Source organism: Schistocerca serialis, chromosome 7 (genome assembly GCF_023864345.2).
Source record: "Schistocerca serialis cubense isolate TAMUIC-IGC-003099 chromosome 7, iqSchSeri2.2, whole genome shotgun sequence".
In the NCBI taxonomy this organism is placed as follows: Eukaryota; Metazoa; Arthropoda; class Insecta; order Orthoptera; family Acrididae; genus Schistocerca; species Schistocerca serialis.
The window spans coordinates 485,695,672-485,722,889 of record NC_064644.1 but is presented as its reverse complement, the minus strand read 5'-3'; the positions used below and the strand labels follow the sequence as shown (position 1 = coordinate 485,722,889).

The following is a 27,218-nucleotide window of genomic DNA, read 5'->3' as shown; positions in this document are numbered from 1 at the left end:
AGTCAATGAAATCATCATTGTCGATTACATATTGACAGCATGTTACATTTTAACAGGCTTTTCAGTGTGGCAAACAGTTGACAGCTCGAGCTGTTGAGCTTCTTCAGATACAGCTCTTTTAACAACTGCAAATAAATACTCAATAAACTGAAAATCTTTCCTACTCGCATGAAACAACTGCACAGGATATGCTGAGGAGGTTTACAAAATTTAGAAACTGAAAAAAGAGCAGCATTCGTGATGGGCGGAGAGGAGGGTGGAATTATTTTTCCCAGAAGAACACTGTCGTACACGATGACTAAGGATAAATCTCCATCTAACATTGTAGAACAGTGAGCAAAGGTATACGTACATGCTGTACATATGCCTCTCTTGTGTTAGTATTATTAGTAATTCATGTCTGTATTCCAAGAAGTGTCAACGTACTTTGTGGAAAATAAACACCCCTGGGCAAGTCTGAAAACTACACCGCCAGTGATTCGTAAGACGAGATACATAAACTCTATGCTTGTGGTTATAGATTGATACCAGTGCCTACCAATTTTAATTGTATATTACAGCACTGAGGATGGTTAGTAAGTGACCGAAAATCGATTTTCCTGACAATAAAACAACGAAATGCGGCCAATGCTGATTTTCCTTCCAATTCTAAACAATATTTATCCTTAGCCCACGCTATTTAACAATATACATCAATTTTATACCATTGAAACACTATTTTTAATAATCTGCAGTATTTCAATCCCCTGCATCGCGGAAAAGATGAATAGGACGTCTTTTCTAGAAACTTTAGTTTAATTTTGTACTAGGATAAATTTTCGCTAGAAGCCACAGTTTTCGAGACAGTCAAGAAGAGCGAAAGAACGTTACCTTTAAACTCCCCAAACGCTCTCACCACCACACTGGCACACCACCGGTAAAGGTTTTTGATATGTTATTCTTTTCACCCCCGTACCACTCTACAAAAATTTGTGAAGATACGAATTTTTCCTCTAATTTCCCTTTGTTGACTGGACAGTTAGTGTAACTACGAAGACTATCTGTTAATACCGATAAATAAATAAGCTTAAAATTTAGTCTAATTCATCTCTCAAGTTGTCGTTATCGGCAGCTTCACGACCCGCCAGACGCAATTTCATTTATAGGGAGTGATCCAGGTGGCAGAGACTTGAAGTCCCGATAACGTTTACTGTCAGTCGTTCGCCGTCCATGATGTAATTCACATAATTTCAAGTAATGTAAGCTACGATTCATTTCAGTGGGTCGTAAGTGTAGACTAATACGTCTAAAGTGCGACATCTCAAGTTTTATACTTCTCTATATTCACTGAAACTACACTACTGGCCATTAAAATTACTATACCACGAAGATGACGTGCTACAGACGCGAAATTTAACCAACAGGAAGTCGATGCTGCGATATGCAAATGATTAGCTTCTCAGAGCATTCACAAAAGATTGGCGCCGATGGCGACACCTACAACGTGCTGACATTAGGAAATGTTCAAATGTATGAAATCTTATGGGACTTAACTGCGAAGGTCATCAGTCCCTAAGCTTACACACTACTTAACCTAAATCATCCTAAGGACAAACACACACACCCTTGCCCGATGGAGTACTCGAACCTCCATGACTGCAGCGCCCTAGACCGCTCGGCTAATCCCGCGCGGCGACATGAGGAAAGTTTCCAACCGATTTCTCATACACAAACAGCAGTTGACCGGCGTTGCCTGGTGAATCGTTGTTGTGATGACTCGTGTAAGGAGGAGAAATGCGTACCATCACGTTTACGACTTTGATAAACGTCAGATTGTAGCCTATCGCGATTGCGGTTTATCGTATCGCGACATTGCTGCGCGCGTTGGTCGAGATCCAATGACTGTTAGCAGGTTATGGAATCGGTGTGTTCAGGAGGGTAATACGGAATGCCGTGCTGGATCCCAAGTGCCTCGTATCACTAGCAGTCGAGATGACAGGCATCTTATCCGCATAACTGTAACGGATCGTGCTGCCCCGTCTCGATCCCTGAGTCAACAGATGGGGACGTTTGCAAGACAACAACCATCTGCACGAACAGTTCGACGACCTTCGCAGCAGCATGGACTATCAAAAATGGTTCGAATGGTTCTGAGCACTATGGCACTCGGCTTCTGAGCTCATCAGTCCCCTAGAACTTAGAACTACTTAAACCTAACTAACCTAAGGACATCACACACATCCATGCCCGAGGCAGGATTCGAACCTGCAACCGTAGCGGTTGCGCGGTTCCAGACTGTAGCGCCTAGAACCGCTCGGCCACCCGGACCGGCCATGGACTATCAGATCGCTGTCCATGGACCATGGCTGCTGTTACCCTTGACGCTGTATCACAGACAGGAGCGCCTGCGATGTTGTACTCAACGGCGAACCTGGGTGCACGATGAATCCAGGTTCTGTTTACATCATGATGGTCGCATCCTTGTTTGGCGACATCTCGGTGAACGCACATTGGAAGCGTGTATTCGTCATCGACATACTGGCGTATCACCCGGCGTGATGGTATGGAGTGCCATTGGTTACACATCTCGGTCACCTCTTTTTCGCATTGACGGCACTTTGAACAGTGGACGTTACATTTCAGATGTGATACGACCCGTGGCTCTACTCTTCATTCGATCGCAGCGAAACCCTGCGTTTGAGCAGGACAATGCACGACCGCATGTTGCATGTAGTGTACGGGCCTTTCTGTATACAGAAAATGTTCGACTGCTGCCCTGGCCACCACATTCTCCAGATCTCTTACCAATTGATAACGTCTGGTCAATGGTGGCTGAGCAACTGGCTCGTCACTATACGCCAGTCACTACTCTTGATGAACTACATGGGCTGCTGTACCTGTACACACCATCCAAGCTCTGTTTGACTCAATACCCAGGCGTATCTAGACCGCTATTCCGGCCAGAGGTGGTTGTTGTGGGTACTGATATCTCAGGATTTATGCACCCAAATTGCGTGAAAATGTAATCATATGTCAGTTCTAGTATAACATATTAGTCCAATGATTACCCGTTTATCATCTACTTTTCTTCTTTGTGTAGTAATTTTAATGGCCAGTAGTGTACATTGACAGCTACGTAGATAAGCGTGCGTCAGCCTGAGGGAAATATGAAACTGCGTATGAGCAATTAAATCTGTTTACCAGTTGTACGTCAAGTCTTACAGAAAGCGCTCAACACAAAGAAATTTGTTATTACTGTCTGTGGAGATTGTAAATGGTTATTTTCCTTCCACGTTTTACACTGGAAGAAACTAAATCCTATTGTTAATCAGTACGTTGGCAGCACAGTGTATGTTTGCCTGTTGTACCGTATAACAACAATAAATCTTTGCAGTTCAACTTGAGGTAAAGGGAAGGAGTCTCGCAAATTCTGTCACGGACTCTACTTGTTTCAGGTGTGTGTGGCATGATGATGTCCGTTCAATGGGACAAACATGAGACAGAACTGCTGTCACACCTGTTCCGCTACTTCTCTGGAGAAGCTTTCGTGGACGTGACGCTGTGGTGTTCTGGATGTCACTTCAAGGCACATCGCGTCATGCTGTCCGCTTGCAGTGCCTACTTTGAGGTGAGCCGTCGTCCTGCTCTTGAAAAGACTCCAACACGTGAGACACGTGTATTGTCACAACCTGTAAGACACTCGTGCCTCTGCTGGGGAGTGAACAGTGGTCCCGGCACTTAGTTGTAAAGGCATTGTTTCACTTTAACATGTGTAGACTCACAATTGCTTCTTGAGAACGTAGTTTATCGACATCGAAAGTGATTAAGACCACATTCTCTATTGTGTAACGGCTGGCGTTGACAACAGGTTTTATTTAGTGAAATGTGTAATTTACCGGAAAGTGGACACATGTGGCATGTCGTTCTAACTAATCTGTGATGCTATTAAACCAGTATTTTCAGCAAGCAAGATGTGATGAAACGCTTCAACGTACTGTAATTTTAATTTATTATGTAGTCGCTGGCAAACTGATAGAGACACGTCTGTAGCTCAAATAATTCTTTAAAGAACTTCATGATCATCACGCTGGCTGCTTACATTTTTTTTAATTGACAGCGTTTCGATCGCATAGATCATGAAATGTTTACCGGCTCTAGGCCACATAAGGCTTTCGCTAATAACTTTTTCTGGCTATGTCCTTATTAGATCCCATTTTTCCTCATTCGGTGCAGACACTTTTGTTACCTAAAATTTACTGTGAGTGCATCAGATCTTTGTAGTTATGACGGAAAGTAGTGTTTGAATCATGTGTCTTGAATTGCTCAAACAAACCTAATAAAGTAATAACGTAATTTTGGTGCACATAGACCTACTGTAATTTTCTAGCGAATGGCCGCTTAGCTTAATTTGCAATACCGCAGATATCGCGAGACAGGGCTGAAGACTTCAAACAACACGATGAATAGTCTCATTCTGTGTATGGATTCAAACTCAGGTCGTGCAGACTAAGCTAAAATTTCGTGACTGACGGAAACCAACAGTCATTCCTGACTAGGCATACAGAGAGTGATATTCCTTCATTTAAGACAGTATCAGTTAGCAAATATCAGTTTTAAATTACACAACGGAACCCCCCCTCCCAAATATACTGTACAGCCACATTATTGTGACCACCGATCAGAAATCTGAGTAACCACCATTTGCAGCGCGATACTTGCAGGAAGAGGGTAAATGAAGTTCTCGAACCTACCGATCGGGATATTGAGCGTTGATGACCCCGGAGCCGTGGGCAGCTGTCCTCGGTTCTCGACTGGGTTTAAATGTGGGGAGAGTGGCGGCAAGGAGAGTACGGCAAACTCATCCTGTTGCTCTTCAAACCACGCACATACATTGCGACCCATGTGACACGTTTTATGTAATGTTGGTAGATGTCATCGTACTTAGGAGAAACAAACTACATGCAGCGATCGACATGTTCTCCAAGGGTAGACACATACTAGTAGAGACCCATTGTGCCTTCTAAAATGACGAGATCACCCAAGGAATGCCAAGGAAAACATTCCACAGACCATGACGATCACCCGATGGAGTTTAACCATACATGCCAACGGTCATTTGTACGATAGAGCTTAACACGACATTCATCTGAAAAGGACACCCACCGCCATTCAGTGCACTTCCATTTGTGGGGTATTGCCGTGCAAATTCTCTCATTCGTCGCCGATGAAAAACAGTCTGCATGGCTGCAGGAGACACGTACCTGCTGCAGAGGCCCATACGCAGCAGCGTTCTCACGTAAATCTCAATAGCTGAAACCGGATATAAGCCGCCGTAAAAGGCAAAAGGTCCGTGGACGTTCATCGAGGAGGCAGTGCTGATAGCTGCTTGGCTCATCTTACAAGGGAACCTCCCCATCGCACCTCCCCCCCCCCCTCCCCCCAGATTTAGGGGGCCGACGTCGTAAGACATCTGTTTAAGTTCGTGGTTGATCGATTAACTCAGTCTTCTTTTTATTAGAGGGTTGCTAAACCTCTGACCGAACACGCTGAGCTACCGTGCCGGTAGAGCTCATAGTATCCTTGATGTTTCATATGTTGCGCATGGACTACTCAGTTTGTATATTTTGCTCATTTTTTTCATAGTTGCACACAACTTCTTCCTGTTTTCTCGATTGATCTGTGTTCAGTTTTTCGGGACATATCCACTGTGCCAACTTATAACTAAATCTGAGGGGGGTGCGATGGGGAGGTTCCCTTGCCAGTGGTCAGTTGCTGAACAGTTGCACGTCTACTTCTCGATCACATCACCATTGCTGTCATTCAGTTCTGCGGTCTGTGACCTCTGGAGCACCACAGTTGCATCTGCTCCGGTTTTGGATAGAGTCGGAGTGGCCGTGCGGTTCTAGGCGCTACAGTCTGGAACCGAGCGACCGCTACGGTCGCAGGTTCGAATCCTGCCTCGGGCATGGATGTGTGTGATGTCCTTAGGTTAGTTCAGTTTAATTAGTTCTAAGTTCTAGGCGACTGATGACCTCAGAAGTTAAGTCGCATAGTGCTCAGAGCCATTTTTTGATAGAGCCACACTGCCGTGCGCTGTATACTTTAACCACGACGCCGCACAAACGGTTTAGAAACTTAGCCGTTTCGGAAATGCTTCTACCCCTGGCAGGAAAGCAACTGGTCAGGCCCTTTTGGATGTCATATAAATGACTCCGTTTCCTTAAGACAAGGACGGCACTGTTTGCCGCATCACCCCAACATGTTTTATATATCTTCCGATGCTAGTATTTCCACTTGCCGTCTGTGAGTGGTAACTGCACGTTGACCTGACCGTGTACGTCGCATCATCGCTAGGCATCCTGCAGAAAGTGTCAGCGGTGTGGACTCCCTTTACTGCTAGGTCAGCCGTAACAAATTTCTTTAATCGCAGTATCATAATTGACACAGAAAGTCTACAACACTGCGCTGAAGCCACACTCCCTTCTTTGGCGATCATTTCTCTCCCGTTCGCCTCGAACCTAATTTTATATTTTGCAGGTAGAACCTTAGTGAATAAGTGCCATACACAGTATAAGTTATTACGAAAAAATGTCAGAACAGATGATTGTTGTGAAACAAATGGAAATAAATAAGTTCCGAACTCATCGACATATAGTCGACTGTCTTTCAAAAATGATTTAAACTTTCCGTACTGTTCAGATGTAAGTGAAAGGCTACATTTATGGCGAAACAAGAACCGTCCTTATATATGTCAGGAACGGTAAAAGTAACTTGAGTACGGAAGTGCACAATCCTCCATCCCATGAGGATAATGAAATTGACCTCCTGTGTGTTTGCTCCTGATATTCACCTTTCTCACCTCAGTGCAATGCTAAATTCAACCCTCAGATAAGTCATAACATTAGAGGAGATAATGTGTTGTATATCTCAGTTGTAAGTCTATAAACGAATGTTTCGTTCATATGTAGTAAGGGTGTACAGATTTGCAAGTACTGAGACTGCAAACTTCTTACCGTGACTACGTAATCAGCAAAGTTAAAAAATATAGTGAAATCACTCAAGTGTGATCAATAGGCATTGCGACTGCTTTTTTTAACGTGGAATGTCTCGGACTTTCTTTCTGCCTTACGACGTGCACGCAGCATTAGTTTAGAAAAGGAAAGACTAACGTTTAAACATTTCTGCTCATACAAATTTTTCTTTACGGACAGCTTTCAGGTTTTGGACACTGTGTCACTTTCCTAATAGATACATTTTAGTGAACGGCACTAAAATTAGCACATATACAGATGACCAAAAAATAAAATCTCACTGTTAATCGCAACTGCATTGTAAGAAGTAGGGGGATGGGAGGTGCTAGGCAAGTAAAATCGGATCTACATCTACATCTACATCCATACTCCGCAAGCCACCTGACGGTGTGTGGCGGAGGGTACCTTGAGTACCTCTATCGGTTCTCCCTTCTATTCCATTCTCGTATTGTTCGTGGAAAGAAGGATTGTCGGTATGCCTCTGTGTGGGCTCTAATCTCTCTGATTTTATCCTCATGGTCTCTTCGCGAGATATACGTAGGAGGGAGCAATATACTGCTTGACTCTTCGGTGAAGGTATGTTCTCGAAACTTTGACAAAAGCCCGTACCGAGCTACTGAGCGTCTCTCCTGCAGAGTTTTCCACTGGAGTTTATCTATCATCTCCGTAACGCTTTCGCGATTACTAAATGATCCTGTAACAAAGCGCGCTGCTCTCCGTTGGATCTTCTCTATATCTTCTATCAACCCTATCTGGTACGGATCCCACACTGCTGAGCAGTATTCAAGCAGTGGGCGAACAAGCGTACTGTAACCTACTTCCTTTGTTTTCGGATTGCATTTCCTTAGGATTCTTCCAATGAATCTCAGTCTGGCATCTGCTTTACCGACGATCAACATTATATGATCATTCCATTTTAAATCACTCCTAATGCGTACTCCCAGATAATTTATGGTATTAACTGCTTCCAGTTGCTGACCTGCTATTTTGTAGCTAAATGGTAAAGGATCTATCTTTCTGTGTATTCGCAGCACATTACACTTGTCTACATTGAGATTCAATTGCCATTCCCTGCACCATGCGTCAATTCGCTGCAGATCCTCCTGCATTTCAGTACAATTTTCCATTGTTACAACCTCTCGATACACCACAGCATCATCCGCAAAAAGCCTCAGTGAACTTCCGATGTCATCCACAAGGTCATTTATGTATATTGTGAATAGCAACGGTCCTATGACACTCCCCTGCGGCACACCTGAAATCACTCTTACTTCGGAAGACTTCTCTCCATTGAGAATGACATGCTGCGTCCTGTTATCTAGGAACTCCTCAATCCAATCACACAATTGGTCTGATAGTCCATAAGCTCTTACTTTGTTCAATAAACGACTGTGGGGAACTGTATCGAACGCCTTGCGGAAGTCAAGAAACACGGCATCTACCTGTGAACCCGTATCTATGGCCCTCTGCCTCTGAGTCTCGTGGACGAATAGCGCGAGCTGGGTTTCACATGACCGTCTTTTTCGAAACCCATGCTGATTCCTACAGACTAGATTTCTAGTCTCCAGAAAAGTCATTATACTCGAACACAATACGTGTTCCAAAATTCTACAACTGATCGACGTTAGAGATATAGGCCTATAGTTCTGCACATCTGCTCGACGTCCCTTCTTGAAAACGGGGATGACCTGTGCCCTTTTCAATCCTTTGGAACGCTACGCTCTTCTAGAGACCTACGGTACACCGCTGCAAGAAGGGGGGCAAGTTCCTTCGCGTACTCTGTGTAAAATTGAACTGGTATCCCATCAGGTCCAGAGGCCTTTCCTCTTTTGACCGATTTTAATTGTTTCTCTATCCCTCTGTCGTCTATTTCGATATCTACCATTTTGTCATCTGTGCGACAATCTAGAGAAGGAACTACAGTGCAATCTTCCTCTGTGAAACAACTTTGGAAAAAGACATTTAGTATTTCGGCCTTTAGTCTGTCATCCTCTGTTTCAGTACCATTTTGGTCACAGAGTGTCTGGACATTTTGTTTTGATCCACCTACCGCTTTGAGATAAGACCAAAATTTCTTAGGATTTTCTGCCATTTAAGGCAGACGTTGATGAACAGCAACGGTACTTTATTAACAATATACGCAACTGGTAGCCAATGATTCCACTGGACTAAGGGCGACGACTTTCCAAAATTTTTGTGGGTGCATATAAATGGCAGAAAATAGTATATGTTTTTTTGGGGAGTCTCATTATTTTTTAAAATAATTGCTTTTTATTTATAATCTTTTATGAACACTGCCTGTGTCATAAATATGTTTGGTGTGATAAAGTAAGTTGTATCAGTACTATAAGCATACATGAAGACTGACCTATCACAGAAGACCCATTATCGGATTCGTTATTTATTTTTATTTTTTTTTTTTGTCTGAACATGCCATTCACTATTATCGGTGTTAGCAATGTCCACCTGTAACGATGACGACAAATGTGTGACGAATTTGTCCATAGCGACTAGGAAACTGTTCGAATTCTAAAGTATGTACAGAAGCAATGATATTGTGGTTCAGCTGGCCACATGCGCCCAGTAAGCGTTTAAAAACTACGAAAATTTTAAGTCAACTACGAAAATTGTTGCCCGGCGAATAGATTTTGCTCCACGCATCCCGTCAGTAGAGCCAGTTCTTGTACTATTTGTTAATGCGGTAACATCACTTCAGTGCACACTATCAAATCCCGCGTCCTTCAAAGCCATTGTCTCAAAAAAAAAAAAAAAAAAAAAAAAAAAAAAAAAGATAAAAATCCGTATTACATGAAAACAATTTCACTGAATTCTTAAATCAGACCGCCTGTTATGTTTAAGAAATAGCTATTGAGGTAACCCGTTACAATCGGCTTCCTTCTATCGCAGATTATTCTTTATTATTGCTCAATATTGGGAAGCACGTGTTTTAAAACTATTGTTGACGAATGAAGTCAGCATATTTTAGCGTGTCACTTTGTAAAGAAACATGATAGCAAGCCGAAAAGACGGGATACCATTCACAGTATAGTGCGACTGTTATTCTGGAGAGTGCCTTTGACTTGGCCACAGAAAGGCAAGAAACGGGGCAGTGCGTTGCTCGGTTGCCTTCGCACGAAGACACCTGAAACAGATGGGTTCTAGAGGACAGAAATTTTAACTTGCACCTTACCGTGTTCATAGTTCATTACTTTTTTTATTAAGGTAGGTGAAAAATATTTATTTTAGTTTGTTTTTACCAACTAAAAATTTTGCGGTTGTAGCGCTCCCTAGTAGTTGGCGCACAAGCACAGATCTACGTGCACTGGTCACCAATTGCTGACCAAGCGCTTGCAGTGGCTGCTGATGTTGTGTCGCGAGAAAAGCACGCAGTGCTATGTCACACACGAGAGGTCCCTGTTGCCTAGTGCCAGCGAGGGCTAGTCAGGAACTCGCCTCGCCGCCTCGGCTGGTGGCGGAATGGGGCACGGCTTCCAGGGCTGGCAGCTAATTTATGGTCAGGGTTTGGGGCCTGGCGGCAGCAGAGGCAGCGGCATCATCTGCATGAGACGGAGCGTTGCGGTCCACGATGGCTGGCGAATGACGAATGACGGCGGGATTGAAATTAAGTGTAATGCCACCTGCCGATTGTGTGATTGTGGCGTCATCACTGTGTGACGCCGAAACCTCTCATCAACACCATATTTGGTAAGGGCTTCCCGAAGGCGGCTGGGTGTTGTAAGTGGTAGCAGGCCACTTGTGGTAACCATTCGACGCTGTCGGGACATGCGGTCTGATGTAGCACAATACCCGGCACGGTGATCGCTCGCACTGTGTGTCCGCGTTTCCTACGACTAGGGACTGCTTCCACCTGTGTTCTGAGCCTTGGATTTCTACGGTGATGATACGAGGGTAATTCCAAAATTAAGATCTCCTATTTTTTTATAAGTACATAGACCTATTTATTTCTACAATGGTTTACATCACTTTACAGCTTGAACATTTAGCTATTTTTAGACATAATCACCATTTCTGTCGATGCATTTTTGTAGACTCTGTGGCAGTTTTTGTATGATCATGTCATACCAGCTCTCCACCGTGCTTTTCAGAAAGTTATGAACCTCTTCTTTCACCTCGTCGTCGAAGCTGAATCGCTTTCCGGCCAAATGTTCTTTAACAGGTGATAGTCACTCGGCACCAGTTCAGGACTATAGGGTGGGTGGGTGATTATGTTCCACTGAAACTGTTGCAGGAGAGCAACGATTTGCCGAGCGATGTGTGGGCGAGCGTTGTCATGAAGAATGTATACGCCCTTGCTCAACATTCCTCTTCTCCGGTTCTGATTTGCCGGTTTGATTCCTCTTCGGTTCTGATTTGCCCGTCTGAGTTTTTACAGAGTTTCACAGAACCTGTCAGCGTTAATTGTGGTCCCAGCGATTCAGCTCCAACTACGAAGTGAATGAAGAGGTTTATAACTTTCTGAACAGCAAGGGGGCGAGCTGGTAACACATGGGCATACAAAAACTGCCACAGCGTCTACAAAAATGTATCGACAGAAATTGTGATTATGTCGAAAAATAGCTAAATGTTCAAGCTGTAAACTGATGTAAACCATTGTAGAAACAAACAGGTCTATGTGCTTATACAAAAAAAAAAAAAAAAAAAACAGGAGACCTTACTTTTGGGATTACTCTCGTACGTAGATTTCATGTCTCAAGGCTGAAAAAATATCTTTGACATTGTTTCGGCAGCCTTTACGTCATTTAAAAAAAACAGAACCCAGTTGAGGTTACTATGCTGAGTGGAAGAGAGGTGCTGATTCAAAATCATATACACTAGGGATGGCCAAGAATTTGGCAAGCAGGAAGTGCTCTTGCTCTCGTATCGTAACTCTCTTACCAGCATGGTCTCTCCCCCACGACTGTTCATGCCGTCTGATCATGTGGAGGAGGAAGAGCGCAAAACTGCAAAAGTTACGCATTTGGATGGCAATGAATTTCGTATTTCGCAACAACACAGATCAGGAACAAAAAGACTTTTCACTATTATTTTTGGCGCATTGAAGAAATAATATAGTTTTTTCTGGTACAAAAATGGTTCGAATGGCTCTCAGCACTATGGGACTTAACATCTGAGGTCATCAGTCCCCTAGAACTTCGAACTACTTAAACCTAACTAACCTAAGGACATCACACACATCCATGCCCGAAGCAGGATTCGAACCTGCGACCGTAGCGATCGCGTGGTTCCAAACTGAAGCGCCTAGAACCTCTCGGCCGCTAAGGCCGGCTTTCTGGTACAATCTGTCGGCATATGGTTAGACACAGATAGTGTCACAGATCTTCGCACTCATATTGCCACATAATTGTGACCTGTTTAGTTTTATAACTGAAAAAGCCATTTACACACAAATGTTGATCAAATTACACTGCCAGATAAAAATATTAGTACATCTGGAAAGACACCGTCAATTAGGATTTCATGACAGTATATGCCACCTGGCGATAGTAAATGTCTTGATAACGGTTTCAACGTCGTCTGGCAACAGATAGCGTAATCGCATAGTTACCAGAGTACCGTCTGTGTCTATCCTTTAAAAGGGAATGCTCATAACCAGAAGGGTCATTGTGCTGGATATGTGTGATGCAAGCAGGAAACTATGCCACAGAAATCGTCATGCTTTGTACAGCCTTCTGAGCGAGTATGATGGGTGTAAAATTGGGGCCTTCCTAGTAGCGCTATGGTACTTTAGGAGAATTGCCACACCAAATGGATGTGCCGTGTCAGTTATGCAACGATGCTGGTATCAGTTGTCACGTGAAATATTCATACCTATAGATGATGTAACGGCTGAAAGCAAGGGGAAACTACAGCCGTAATTTGTCCCGAGGGCCTCCAGCTTTACTGTATGGTTAAATGATGATGGCGTCCTCTTGGGTAAAATATTCCGGAGGTAAAATAGTCCCCCATTCGGATCTCTGGCAGCGGACTACTCATGAGGACGTCGTTATCAGGAGAAAGAAAACTGGCGTTCTACGGATCGGAGCGTGGAATGTCGGATCCCTTAACCGCGCAGGTAGGTTAGAAAATTTAAAAAGGGAAATGGATAGGTTAAAGTTAGATGTAGTGGGAATTAGTAAAGTTCGGTGGCAGGAGGAACAAGACTTTTGGTCAGGTGAATACCGGGTTATAAATACATAATCAAATAGGGGTAATGCAGGAGTAGGTAAGCTACTACAAACAGAATAGTGAACGATTTATTGTGGCCAAGATAGACACGAAGCCCACGCCTGCTACAGTAGTACAAGATTATATGCCAACTAGCTCTGCAGATGATGAAGAAATTGATGAAATGTGTGATGAGATAGAAGAAATTATTCAGGTAGTGAAGGGAGACGAAAATTTAATAGTAATGAGTGACTGGAATTCGACAGTAGGAAAAGGAAGGGAATGATACGTAGTAGGTGAATATGGATTGGGGCTAAGAAATGAAAGAGGAAGCCGCCTGGTAGAATTTTACACAGAGCATAACTTAATCGTAGCTAACACTTGGTTCAAGAATCATGAAAGAAGGTTGTATACATGGAATAACCCTGGAGATACTAGAAGGTTTCAGATAGATTATATAATGGTAAGAGACAGATTTAGGAACCAGGTTTCAAATTGTAAAATATTTCCAGGGGCAGATGTGGACTCTGACCACAATCTATTGGTTATGAACTGTAGATTAAAACTGAAGAAACTGCAAAAAGGTGGGAATTTAAGGAGATGGAACCCGTACAGAGTGTCAGGGAGAGCATAAGGGAACAATTGACAGCAGTGGGGAAAGAAATACAGTAGAAGAAGAATGGGTAGCTTTGAGGAATGAAATAGTGAAGGCCGCAGAGTATCAAGTAGGTAGAAAGACGAGGGCTAGTAGAAATCCTTGTTTAACAGAAGAGATACTGAATTTAATTGATGAAAGGAGAAAATACAAAAATGCAGGAATACAAACGTCTCAAAAATGTGATTGACAGGAAGTGCAAAATGGCTAAGCAGGGATGGCTAGAGTACAAATGTAAGGATGTAGAGGCTTATCTCACTAGGAGTAAGATAGACACTGCCTACAGGAAAATTAAAGAGACCTTTGGAGAAAAGAGAACCACTTGCATGAATATCAAGAGCTAAGATGGAAAGCCAATTCTAAGCAAAGATGGGAAAGCAGAAAGATGGAAGGAGTATATAGAGGGTCTATAGAGGGGCGATGTTCTTAAGGACAATATTATGGAAATAGATGTAGATGATGATGAAATGGGAGATATGATACTGCGTGAAGAGTTCGACAGAGCACTGAAAGACCTAAGTCGAAACAAGGCCCCGGAGTAGATAACATTCCATTAGAACTACTGAGAGCCTTGGAATAGCCAGTCCTGACAAAACTGTACCATCTGGTGAGCAAGATGTATGAGACAGGCGAAATTCCCTCAGACTTCAAGAAGAATATAATAATTCAAATCCCAAAGAAAGCAGGTGCTGACAGATGTGAAAATTACCGAACTATCAGTTTAATAAGCCACGGCTGCAAAATACTAACACGAATTCTTTACAGACGAATGGAAAAACTGATAGAAGCCGACCTCGGGGAATATGTTTGGATTCCGTAGAAATGTTGGAACACGTGAAGCAATACTGACCCTGTGGTGTCACCGCCAGACACCACACTTGCTAGGTGGTAGCCTTTAAATCGGCCGCGGTCCGGTAGTATACGTCGGACCCGCGTGTCGCCACTGTCAGTAATTGCCGACCGAGCGCCACCACACGGCAGGTCTAGAGAGACGTGCTAGCACTCGCCCCAGTTGTACAGCCGACGTTGCTAGCCATGGTTCACTGACAAATACGCTCTCATTTGCCGAGACGATAGTTAGCATAGCCATCAGCTAAGTCATTTGCTACGACCCAGCAAGGCGCCATTACCAGTATATGGAAATGGAGATTATATCTGTACAAGGGCGATGTACACCGATTATGGATTAAAGTTAAGTATTACAAGATTTTCGTACTTTATTGCAATTCTCAAGACATTGTCCTGTTCCAAACATCGCGCCAGCCTGCGTGAGCTTAAGCGCGTGCCTTTCGGCTTCTTCTCCTTGTGACTTGGCTGTCTTGCTAAGTCACAACAGACCCTACGACGTATCTTGGACAATAGATTAAGGAAAGGCAAGCCTACGTTTCTAGCATTTGTAGACTTAGAGAAAGCTTTTGACAGTGTTGACTGGAATACTCTCTTTCAAATTCTGAAGGTGGCAGGGGTAAAATACAGGGAGCGAAAAGCTATTTACAATTTGTACAGAAACCAGATGGCAGTTATAAGAGTAGAGGGACATGAAAGGGAAGCAGTGGTTGCGAAGGGAGTGAGACAGGGTTGTAGCCTGTCCCCGATGCTTTTCAATTTGTATATTGAGCAAGCAGTAAAGGAAACAAAAGAAAAGTTCAGAGTAGGTGTTAAAATAAAGAAGAAATAAAAACTTTGAGGTTCGCCAATGACATTTTAATTCTGTCAGACAGGAAAGGACTTGGAAGAGCAGTTGATGGGAATGGACAGTGTCTTGAAAGGAGGGTATAGGATGAACATCAACAAAATCAAAACGAGGATAATGGAATGTAGTCGAATTAAGTCTGGTGATGCTGAGGGAATTAGATAGATACATAAAGTAGTAAAGGAGTTCTGCTATTTGGGGAGCAAAATAACTGATGATGGTCGAAGCAGAGAGGATATAATATATAGACTGGCAATGGCAAGGAAAGTGTTTCTGAAGAAGAGAAATTTGTTAACATCGAATACAGATTTAAGTGTCAGGAAGTCGTTTCTCAAAATATTTGTATGGAGTGTAGCCATGTATGTAAGTGAAAGATGGACGATAACTAGTTTAGACAGGAAGAGAATAGAAGCTTCTGAAATGTGGTGCTACAGAAGAATTCTGAGGATTAGATGGGTAGATCAAATAACTAATAAGAAGGTATTGAATAGAATTAGGGAGAAGAGGAGTTTGTGGCAGAACTTCACTAGAAAAAGGGATCGGTTGGTAGGACATGTTCTGAGGCATCAAGGGATCACAAATTTAGTACTGGAGGGCAGTGTGGATGGTAAAAATCGTAGAGGGAGACCAAGAGATGAATACACTAAGCAGATTCAGAAGGATGGCTGCAGTAGGTACTGGGAGATGAAGAAGTTTGCACAGGAGAGAGTAGCATGGAGAGCTGCATCAAACCAGTCTCAGGACTGAAGACCACAACAACAACAACAACAACAACAACAGATGATATACTGGATGTCCACATTGCACAGACACCCGCCAGGATTCTCGTAATGTAAGGGCAGCAGTGGAGCTTCATACAGCTATACAGCTACCACAGCACAGGTAAGAAGGCCTTTGAGCCCAGACGAATCAACACGAATAGGGCGTACTGGTTATTACCAGTGGGACTACGGGATTGCATGCCTCTATCCCGTCTTCCACTTGTGCCACAGCATAAACGTGCACAGGTCGACAGACGCCGTGAGAGGATCGCTTGTAATGGCGCGCAATGGTTTTCAGCAACAAAAGCAGATTCTGCCTCCACACCAGTGGTGGTCGTTTGCGCGTATAATGTAGACCTGGCGAGCGCTATCTCGTAGAATGCATTCGTCCAAGACGCACTTGCCGCACCCCAGGCCCTATGATCTGGTCTGCGATAAGCTATGACTTTTTTTCACCTTTGGCGTTTCTGGAGGGGACGCCAATCAGTACTAATATCGGTGTTTCAGCGTAGGTCAATACCTTGTAATTCAGAGCCACTTGCCTATTGATTTGTGAATGTTATCATTTTGTGTACTCAAGAGGTACTGTTGTAACACTAAATCTTGAATCAATTGGCCACCTGTAAAATGGTGTACTAATTTTTGTTCCAGCAATGTGTGTTATCCCATTTGCAGTCTCATTATGAAGATATAAAAACTCGTCCCCCAAAAAATATCTTAGTCCTCCTGGACAGTTTTAGCGAAAAAAGAATTTGTCCTTTAACGGGAATTAACATGCAGATCAATTTGTTCCATTGGCACATTCTCATGGACGCTTTCAGTTCTATCGGAAAACCGTCTCGAAAACAGATCTAAGATTGGCAGCGTCATCAATATGTTTAGAAAACTATCCTTGTAATTCTTTCACGGTCACAATGAATTCTTCAAAACCTCACGTTTACATTAACGCAAATGAGCTTAGGAAAAGGAACACTGTTTCTCATTAGAATATGTCTCTTCCTCAATGCTATTTTCTTTTTTAAATCTATCCCCTTGAAATCAGAAACAGGTTTTCTCTCACAGTGCAATGGCTTACTGTGGCAATGTGCAGTAAAAACCACTTAAAATGCGAAGCTGACAATCCATTCCGAATGTTCTAATTCTATAAATTCAACAATAGCGAATCTTGAATTGAAAAATCATTCAAGGCAAGTCCCTTGTCTAGGCCAACGTACGCTGCAGTAATACACAATATCTCCACGCTCTTCGTTCAGTTCCCTCAAAAATTGTCTCAACTGACAGTGGAATGATGCCTGTGACCAGGAAATTTACTATTCGTACAACAAATTACACAGAGGTGATAGAAGTCGTGGGATAGCGACATACACATGTACGTTAGGCGGTAGTACCACGTACACAAGTTATAAAAGGACAGTGCATTGATGGATCTGTCATTTGTACACAGGTGAGTCTTGTGCAAAGGTTTCCGACGTGATAGTGGCCGCACTACGGAAATTAACAGACTCTGCATGCGGAATGGTACTTCGAGCTAAACGCATGGGACATTCCATTTAGAAAATTGTTAGGGAATACAGAATTCCGCTATCTACAGTGCCGAAAACACCAAATTTCATACATTACTTTTCACCACGGACAACGCAGTGTCCGACGTCCTTCAGTTGACGACAGAGGTTGGTTGGTTGATTGATCTTGGACAGGGGACCAAACAGAGAGGTCATCAGTCGCATCTGAAATGGTTCAAATGGCTCTGAGCACTACGGGACTTAACATCTGAGGTCATCAGTCCCCTAGAACTTAGAACTACTTAAACCTAACTAACCTAAGGACGTCACACACATCCATGCCCGAGGCAGGATTCGAACCTGCGACCGTAGCAGTCGCGCGGTTCCGGACTGCAGCGCCTAGAACCGCGTGGCCACCGAGGTCGGCAGTCCCATCAGATTAGGGAAGGATGGGGAAGGATATCGGCCGTGCTCCGGCATTTTCCAGAGGGGATTTAGGAAAATCACGGAAAACTAAATCAGGATCGCGGGACGCGGGTTTGAACAGTCGTCCTCCCGATGCGAGTGCATTGTGCTAACCACTGCGCCACCTCGCTCGGTAAACGACGAAGAGCAACGGCGTTTGCGTGTAGTTGTCAGTGCTAACAGGACGAGCGACGACGCGTGGAATAACCGCAGAAATCAATGTGCGACGTACGGGGCCGTATCCGATAGGACACAGGGTACTTTCCCAGATCAATATTATGTAAAAATCAACACCTATTTCTTCCTCGCACTATTTATAACGTATATGTTTTATAGATTTTTTTGTTGAAATCAGGCAACGCAGCACACTTTCTAAGCAAGTTAGAAGTAAACATTTTTGAACCTGCTTAGGGTTATTAAAAAAATACAAAGAAATTCATGAATTTTTTCCAAAATGCTTCCTCAAATTGAGGTAGCATTTAATCCAATGTTATACATTTGAAGGAGACCAAATGTTTACCAGATATGCAAGACATGATGGCTGAGGTATTAGACGTATTTAATTCCACTAATTATGTATATGACAAGGATAAAAAATATCACATCTTAAATTTTAATTTTTATATTTTTTTCCCTGCTAAAATGTTATTTTTTCTATAATTTAGTTGATTCTGAAATAAAGCTTAGGTCTGCTAAATAAGTATGGACTATTGCAAGTTACAGAAAACAAATAGAGCAATGCTTTATAAACTTTAGTAAATATTTGTACCTGAATTCTGAAAAATACAACTTGCGAGAAACAACGATTGAAGATATGAGTCCTGTGCCTCAGAACATTCCTGAAGCATTGTCTTCATCCTGCAGCATTTCTTCGTCTTCAGGCTTCCACTTGGTATTCCTTTCAGCACTTCTTGCTTCTTTGGTAACGTGAAGAGCGAATCTTTCAGCTTCATGCACCCGTTGTCTGCGACACGCAAGCAGTTGATCTTCCATATTAGAGCCATATTTTGTGCCTGAATTTCTCAGGACTTCCAACTTCCCTATCACTCCATCATTGAAACGTATCACTGCGTCTAGTACACCAACTTTTAATGTATTTAGTCCTACAAAAACATTCTTGGGTAATCTTTCCCATATGCAATAGTTGAAACTTTCATTTGTATTCTGAGTGCCCCTATGAAGACATTTACTAAGCAAAACAGGGTCACTCAGGTCTCTAAAAATTTGTTCTATTTCATTTCTAACAGGCAGGAAGAGAACGGTTATGATGGTGTATTTGACCACTTTCTTTTGCTTTTTGGTAACCACACCAAGAATCTGCAAAGTCCGTGAACAGGGTGGTCATCTGTAGACATCTTATGAATGTAGGTTGCCCATACAGCTTTCCTCATTGTTGTAACATCATTAAGAGGAGCAGTTCGTCTAATGGCCAGTCCATAATAACTCTGAAGAAGGCCTATTTCAATTTCTGTCAATCTGACTCGGCCAGACAGAAAAATGGCTCTGAGCACTATGCGACTTAACTTCTGAGGTCAGCAGTCGCCTAGAACTTAGAACTAATTAAACCTAACTAACCTAAGGACATCACACACATCCACGCCCCAGGCAGGATTCTAACCTGCGACCTTAGCTGTCACGCGGTTCCAGACTGAAGTGCCTACAACCTGCCTAAAAGCAGGATACTAAACGGCATATGAATCAAATTTCCCATCCACAGAACCAGTTTTACCGCCATAATTAAATTCAACATTAATAGTTTCCAGAAATTGAGTAGCCATCGACACATTTTGCCAAGAGGAATTGTAGAAACCTTAAGCGGACGTCTACGATTCCATCGTCTCCTCCTGCGAATAACACCACGCTTCATCGGACGACATCTCCCATACCGGCGTCTGCGGACTGCACGGGGCCGACGAAATTTCCATCTCCTTCTTTGCAAGCAAACAATGGCCGATAAGGCAATTAGAGTGAACAACATTTAGTCGAGACAAAAGAGCTTCGTCGTCCCTGACATACACCAGGTACGTAAGGAGAGACGACATAGAGGTTCAAGCCCTATCCGAATGGTATTCGGTATTGCTGGAGCTCTCTGTCTCATTATAGGCTGCCGGAGACACATGGCATCTCGGCCGCGGCGCGAGGCTAACAAACAGTGAGGCTCGGCCGTGTATGTTGCAGCGCGTGCTGCTGGAGCACCACAGCTGTGGCGGGAAGCCGGTGTCGGTAATGCTGCACGGCATCGAGCCGGAGAACATGTACCGTCTGCTGGAGCTCATGTACCGCGGACGGACGGATGTCTCGGCATCGGAGCTGCCTCGTCTGCTGGAGACGGCGGCGTCTCTGGGCGTGCGCCTGCTGCACTCCAGCACGCTGCGCGTCTGCGCCGCCGGCGCCGATCCGTTGGCAGCAGCCGACGCCAGCACTGCGCCTCCTAACGGCGATGTTACGCAGTCTGCGCCTCAGTGCGACGACCAGCTCACGGTAAGCTACATTCGCCACAGCCAGTCACTGCAACGCAAATTGTTACCTTCCAAAACTTTTTGGTACAGCTGTCTCATGACAAGTATCGAGCGAACGTTCCCCACTTTACTCTGCCCTGCGCTTCTGCCTCACTATGCTGTTAATTTTCCTTCACTTATCAGCCAACATTCCAAGTGCCCTTCCCTTTTCTCTCTCTCTCATTATCGCAATTATTCCTCCAGTATCTATTTGTTGTTTCCCTCATTCCTAGCAATCCCACAACTGTTCCTTTACTTCCCATCCTCCTTTTTGAATCACTTCTTCATTCTTTACTCTCTCATATCATTTCTCCCTCATAAAACACTTGAAGAATCTTTCTCCCAATTGTAGAAGAATTCATTTTCTTGTTCAGGGTGCATACGACCCGGGACAAACGGGAGATCCGGGAAAAACTCGTGAATTTTTTCACCCGGTAGAAAACTGGGAAAAATCCTGGAATTGTTTAGAATTCCAGGAATTTTTCATTGATGTAGTTTTCAGTTAAATTTTTGTTGTTTTGCCTGGTAAGAACCGATACTCTAACAAAGGATATTACTGTATCCCGCTACTGCAGAATAATTCTGCAGCAACAAAACATGCACGAGAGAAAAAAGAAAACGGAAATGAAACAAGTTGCAAAGGAAATGCGCCAAGTTGTCTTAAAGTAGAAAGAGCAATAATTTTCTTTAAATCAAATTCAGAATTAGCACAACAACAAAACACAGTGCTCAGGCGAGCGTCTGCCACAAGCAAAGTGTGTCAAAGACTATGCAATGTTTGATAACAACAAATTGCCTCCGATGAGCGTCACGTGACAACTGTTCAAATTAGATTCGTTTGAGCAGTTGCGGGCGGGCTTTTGGGTATGCACAGTTGCTTCTGGTTACAGAAGTGTGGCCGGGTGCCACTATCTAGTATTGTCCTGGTTCGGAAATATCGTAGATCCAGGGCTGATGCACAGAGCAGCCTGAGTTGTGGTGGGGCGGTGGGTCGTCTCCACGTGACTTGTGTTTACGTACAGTGGTTTTGTTGTTTCCTCCTTGTTTCTTGCTCTCACGTTAAACGAAAACAAAACGGATTTTTGTGGCCGGGAGCTAGCAAATCAATTAAAATACTTTCGCATAATTACGGAAGGCAAAAATGTTACTAATTTCAGATTTTATTTCCACCTTTCTGACAGTCAAGCATTAATCGCCTTGCAGAACAACGAAGTTATTTTTGTCGGTTTGCTAAACAGATTTGGCTTTTATTAAATCTTTTCGGCTGATGCAGTCAATTTATTTGAAACAAAGTGTTTAATTTCACACTGTTGGCTAGTTTCAACTATTAGCTGCTTTTCGAGTGCACGTATGGCATTATGCCATTATAAAGAGCCAAATATGAGATAATACAATACTGGTACTCCAAGAAAATTTGCATCCGAATCTGGACATACGAATGTGCACTTTAGAATGCATTTTAGAATGGTTCACGAAATTCCGATGCTCTTGAAGTATCCTCTGATGTCTTGTTTCTTTTATGTCATAATGTAAGTTCTTTTAATGTTTTACACATAGGAACATGGGGTTTCCTGCGTCATCGTTGCTGCGGAAGTGCGGTGACGCCTGTTATCTGGCGCTCTCTGGCAACTGCTGAAACGAACCTATTTCTAACAGGTCGCGGGAAAATGTTGCGATTGGTGGTTCGAAAAGCCTTACATTCAAATTAAATTTCCGTTTACACAAGATGAACTATGTGCGAGAATGTACGATGAATTTCTTAAATCACAAAGCGTTTGGCTCTCATTTAAAAATCAACTCTTTGAGGACGACCATTTGGAAGAATTTCGAGCCCAGAAGACATTTACATCGTTGTTAAAAATTTACTGGCACATTTGTGTGATGTATCTTAGAGGGTAACATGCTCAAAAAACATCAACATTATATGTGGAAGCTTAGCTTCTATTCCAGCGTATTAATCTTCTTATGTGAATGCTATGTATATTAATTTAAACCAATAACTTTCCTTATTTGTGTGTTAGAGCTACATAAGAGTAATCTTGCTATTGACTGACTGCATCACGTGTCTTATTCTATTATCAGCTGGTGAGATCACTTGACATGAGCTATGACGCTTACAAAAGTGCATCGCAATCTCGATTTCAATGCTTTGGAAAGTGACATGCGGTGTTTGTTGGAATTCAGATTTATACCTTCGTAATACGAAAATTTGCAGCGTACATGTTGCTACACATGAAAGGTATTTCAAAACGTGTTTTTCCTCCCTGAGTTTCATTTTCTAAAGTGCCAGAAAATTCTATGTCGGAATATAAAACCACAAACATTCAAAGGGTTGATGAGTTTTACAGTGCCAAGGAAGAGTATACTGTCACTTAACACAGAAAAAGTGTATTTTTACCCGGGAGAAAGTGTATTTTTAACTGGGAAATCTGGAAAAAATCCGGGAATTTTTTTTTCCTTGTCCACGTATACACCCTGCTGTTAACAGAACTTTCACCTTTTCAAAAACTCTATTACTACAGATATTCTACTTTTTATTTCCTCCACATAGTATCTGTTTCCTCCCAGCAAACATCCTCAGTATATAAAAGAGAGTTCTTGATCCAAACTCTTTTACTCCAATGAATTTCTTGGCATAACCTTCATGACTGCTGATTTTTATCACTGTGAACTAGTTTTTATTTAATAAATGAAAAGCACCAGTTTACTTTTGTTCTACAATATTACTTCTACTTTTTTAACCAGTTTTCGCCTTACAAGGCCATATTCAGACATTTACTGAATATTATCACCAAAGAAGTTACAATGTTTGCAAACAACATTGGCAGAGAAGTAACATGTGTAGACTGAAGTACAAACAAACAGTAAGTAACATCTTTGACAGTGTAGTGGTAATGCAATGAAAAATTAAAAATTGAACAGTACATAAATAACAATGGAGTAGACAGAAAAACCTTAAACATAAAATAGGAATAGCATGCCTACATAACAATTTCTATCAATAAACAAAACTAATAAAATCAAATAAAATTAGTACTAGACAAGGATACATCAGGAGGTATGAAACATGGAGGGTGATACACAAACCAATTAAAAAAGACTCAGTTATCAATATAACCACAGAATAGATGAGGAACTTAAGCAATATCAATAAGATAAACAGAAATACTTGAATGCACGAAAATGGAGGCGTTTGAGGGAACCTACAGTAGATGCAATCTTAGAGAGTGTGGTGGTACTGCATTTTAACGTTAACATTATAATGAAAACAGTGGCTATGTAACAGTTTGTACTAAATAAATGAACAAAGTCAAATATGAGCAATATTTGATGAGACAAATGCAAGGGGTATTAAACATGGACAGTAATACAAGTACCAGTTGGAAGAAAGCCTTAACTATTGAAACTACAGTCTATATGGAATGCAAAGGCAACTTCAACAAAACAAGAGAACTTAATGAATACAGGAAAATGGGAATATGTAGGAAGAGACAGTGCGGGAAGTAATGAACAACAGAGATGATTATATGAAGTTTAGGAGAGGGGAAGTGTTGAGCTGTGTCTGGTCATTTAGGATTAGATCTGGACTGTCAGCAAGAGGTTTGTCAATTTTCAGGGTTTCATCAGGTTGAGTTTATGGCCTTTGTTTGATAGGTGAGGTACACAGGACACTGGCTGGTAGTGGCGGCCATCACTCAGCACATAGTTGGCAAATCCAGAGTCAGAATTCTGAAACCTCCAGCTGTGTTCATGTTCAGCCAGCCTAGTTGCTATGTCTGCCTGACTGACCAATGTAAAATTTGTCACAATCAGAACAGGTGATTTTGTATACCCCACTGTTGGCTAATAAGTGGATCTGATCTTTCCTATTAAAACACATTGGGCTGTCGTGTTCCTGACATAGTAGGAAAGCCTGTAGTTGCAGAATTTCAGTGCCTCGGCTACAATCTGTGATACCTGACCTAGGAATGGTAGTGTACACCATTTCTTGCAGCCAGTGGATGGGGAAGCAGGTGGGGCATACAGGAGGGGTATAATTTTCCGTTTTTGTTTCCTGTGCAAAATTTGGTCAGTAAGAACTGGTTTGTAACCAATGGCTGTGACAATAAATTTTACTGTATTTAACACTGCTTCAAAATCATCTCTGGACATGGGGACAGATATGAGATGGTGTACCATTGAGTGGAAAGCTGCATGTTTGTGTGCTATGGGGTGTTGTGAGCAAGAAGGTATTACTGTGTCTGTAATTGTAGTTTTTCTGTAAATTTTGAAACAATGTGTGTGTGTACTAATGTCAAAGGTGTGATCTAAGAAGTTTATGGATTTTTTGAACTGGATATTTTTATGTTGACTGTTTAGGTTTTCCAAAAATGTGTTGAGTTGTCTTGTAGCACCAGTCCACATACACAGGACATCATCTGCATATCTAAACCAGTATATGACATTTGCACTCAAAGGTTCTTTTAAAAATATTTGTTCAAAATGGTCCATAAATCTTCCAGCCAACAGTGGACTAAGAGGGGAAACCATAGCTAAGCCATCTTATTGTTTATAAAGAGTCCCTTGGAACTGGAAATAGTTCTGTCCCGAGCATATCTGCGCAGCTAGTCTCAAGTCATTCAATTCCACAGGACTGACATTAGACTTGTGCATCAGCTCTGTCAGAGTATCAATGCATTCTATCACTGGTATGTTAGAAAAACTGCAGACATCAAAGGATACTTATTTATCATTGTGAGAGACAGATATAACTTTTAACTAGGTCCATGGAGTTTGAAATACCATGCTTTGGTTTGAATTTAGTCTTGCTCTTAATTAGGACATCCAGTTACTAGCTACTTTGTAAGATGGAGCAGTGAATGATGATTCAACTGGACGAATAGGAACATCTTGTTTATACAGTTTAAGAAGCCCATACTTTCTAGGAGGCACTGGGTTCATATCAGTTGACAGTTTTACTTTAAACTCAGAAAATATGCTTTTGTATGAATTGATTACATATTTAACATTCTCTTTTAACAATTTAGTAGGGTCTTTAGGAAGGACTTCGAAGCCTGTGGTATTCATGAAATCATTAGCTTTATCCAATTAATCACATTTGTTCAAAAGCTCAATACTGTGGCCTGTATCAGATTTTGTGGCAATGATATCTTGGTGTTGTAATTTCTGTTTAAAGGACTTGAGGGAGTGAAAGTCAATAGATCGGGCGATGTTACACACGAAATTGCTTTCACTCAAATGGTTCAAATGGATCTGAGCACTATGGGACTTAACATCTGTGGTCATCAGTCCCCTAGAACTTAGAACTGCTTAAACCTAACTAACCTAAGGACATCACACACATCCATGCCCGAGGCAGGATTCGAACCTGCGACTGTAGTGGTCACGCGGTTCCAGATTGAAGCGCCTAGAACCGCACAGCCACACCGGCCGGCTGGTTTCATTCTTTGGTGCATTGGCAACTATATATTTTGCCGTGGTGTCATTCGTTAGAATATATTCAATATCTTCTTTCATAACGTCCAATTGTTTTTCTGATGGAGAGTGGGGAGGAGCATATTTAAAACCTTTCTCAACCACTTTTTGTTCATTTGGAGACAGAAAAAAGCGCGAAAGGTTTTGTTTACAATTTGAGGTTAGAGGTGCACTCACCTTCCTAATCATAGATATTTTCTTGTTCTGCCGCAAAAATACGTCGTGAATAAAATCACTTACACTTTGGAGAACTTCTCGATCGGAAACGTCAAACTCACAGGGTACAACTTTGATGTGATTGCCATATGTACCACTTTTAGATATGTGCACACGTTGTCACGAACACGATACCATTTCTTCATTTCTTCCTTTATCCACGTGTATCTCGGGACGTCAACGGCTTTATTGGCAGCGGCGGACGTTTCTCTTGACTTTATGGAGACGTATTTTGGCGTAATTTTGCGTTGAAAACACTGTTTGTTAAACCAAATGTGTTGCGTTCACTTTGCTTTTGTCTCAATAATCTAATATAAACGACGGATAATTGTGCTGTTGTGGCACATTTTATCCTGTTAACAGAATCTTCTATCAGTTCTTGGTAGAACAACATTATAATAAATGAAAAGCACCAGTTTGCTTTTGTTCTACAATATTAGTTTTACTTTGTTAACCGGTTTTCGGCTTACAAGGCCATCTTCAGACATTTACTGAGATCACCAAAGAAGTTACAATGTTTGCCAACAACGTTGGAAGAGAAGTAACACGTGTAGACTGAAGTACAAACATACAGTAAGTAACATCTTTGACAGTGTGGTGGTAATGCAACGAAAAAGTAAAATTTGAACAGTAGATAAATAACAATGGAGTAGACAGGGAAACCATTAACACGAAATAGGAATAGCGTGCCTACATAACAGTTTCTATTAATAAACGAAACTAATAAAATAAAATAAAATTGGTACTAGACAAGGCTACATCAGGAGGTATGAAACAT

At 42.2% G+C, this 27,218-nt stretch overlaps 1 protein-coding gene across 1 annotated transcript; it reads left to right on the top strand.

Moving 5' to 3' along the window:
• Nucleotides 1-3,448: 3,448 nt before the first annotated feature.
• Nucleotides 3,449-25,526, top strand: LOC126413164 (protein tramtrack, beta isoform-like). Its single transcript, XM_050083059.1, has 3 exons — nucleotides 3,449-3,670; nucleotides 20,355-20,732; nucleotides 25,512-25,526. The coding sequence occupies exons 1-3, from the start codon at nucleotides 3,449-3,451 to the stop codon at nucleotides 25,524-25,526; spliced, it is 615 nt and encodes a 204-aa protein (XP_049939016.1).
• The last annotated feature ends 1,692 nt before the right edge of the window (nucleotides 25,527-27,218 follow it).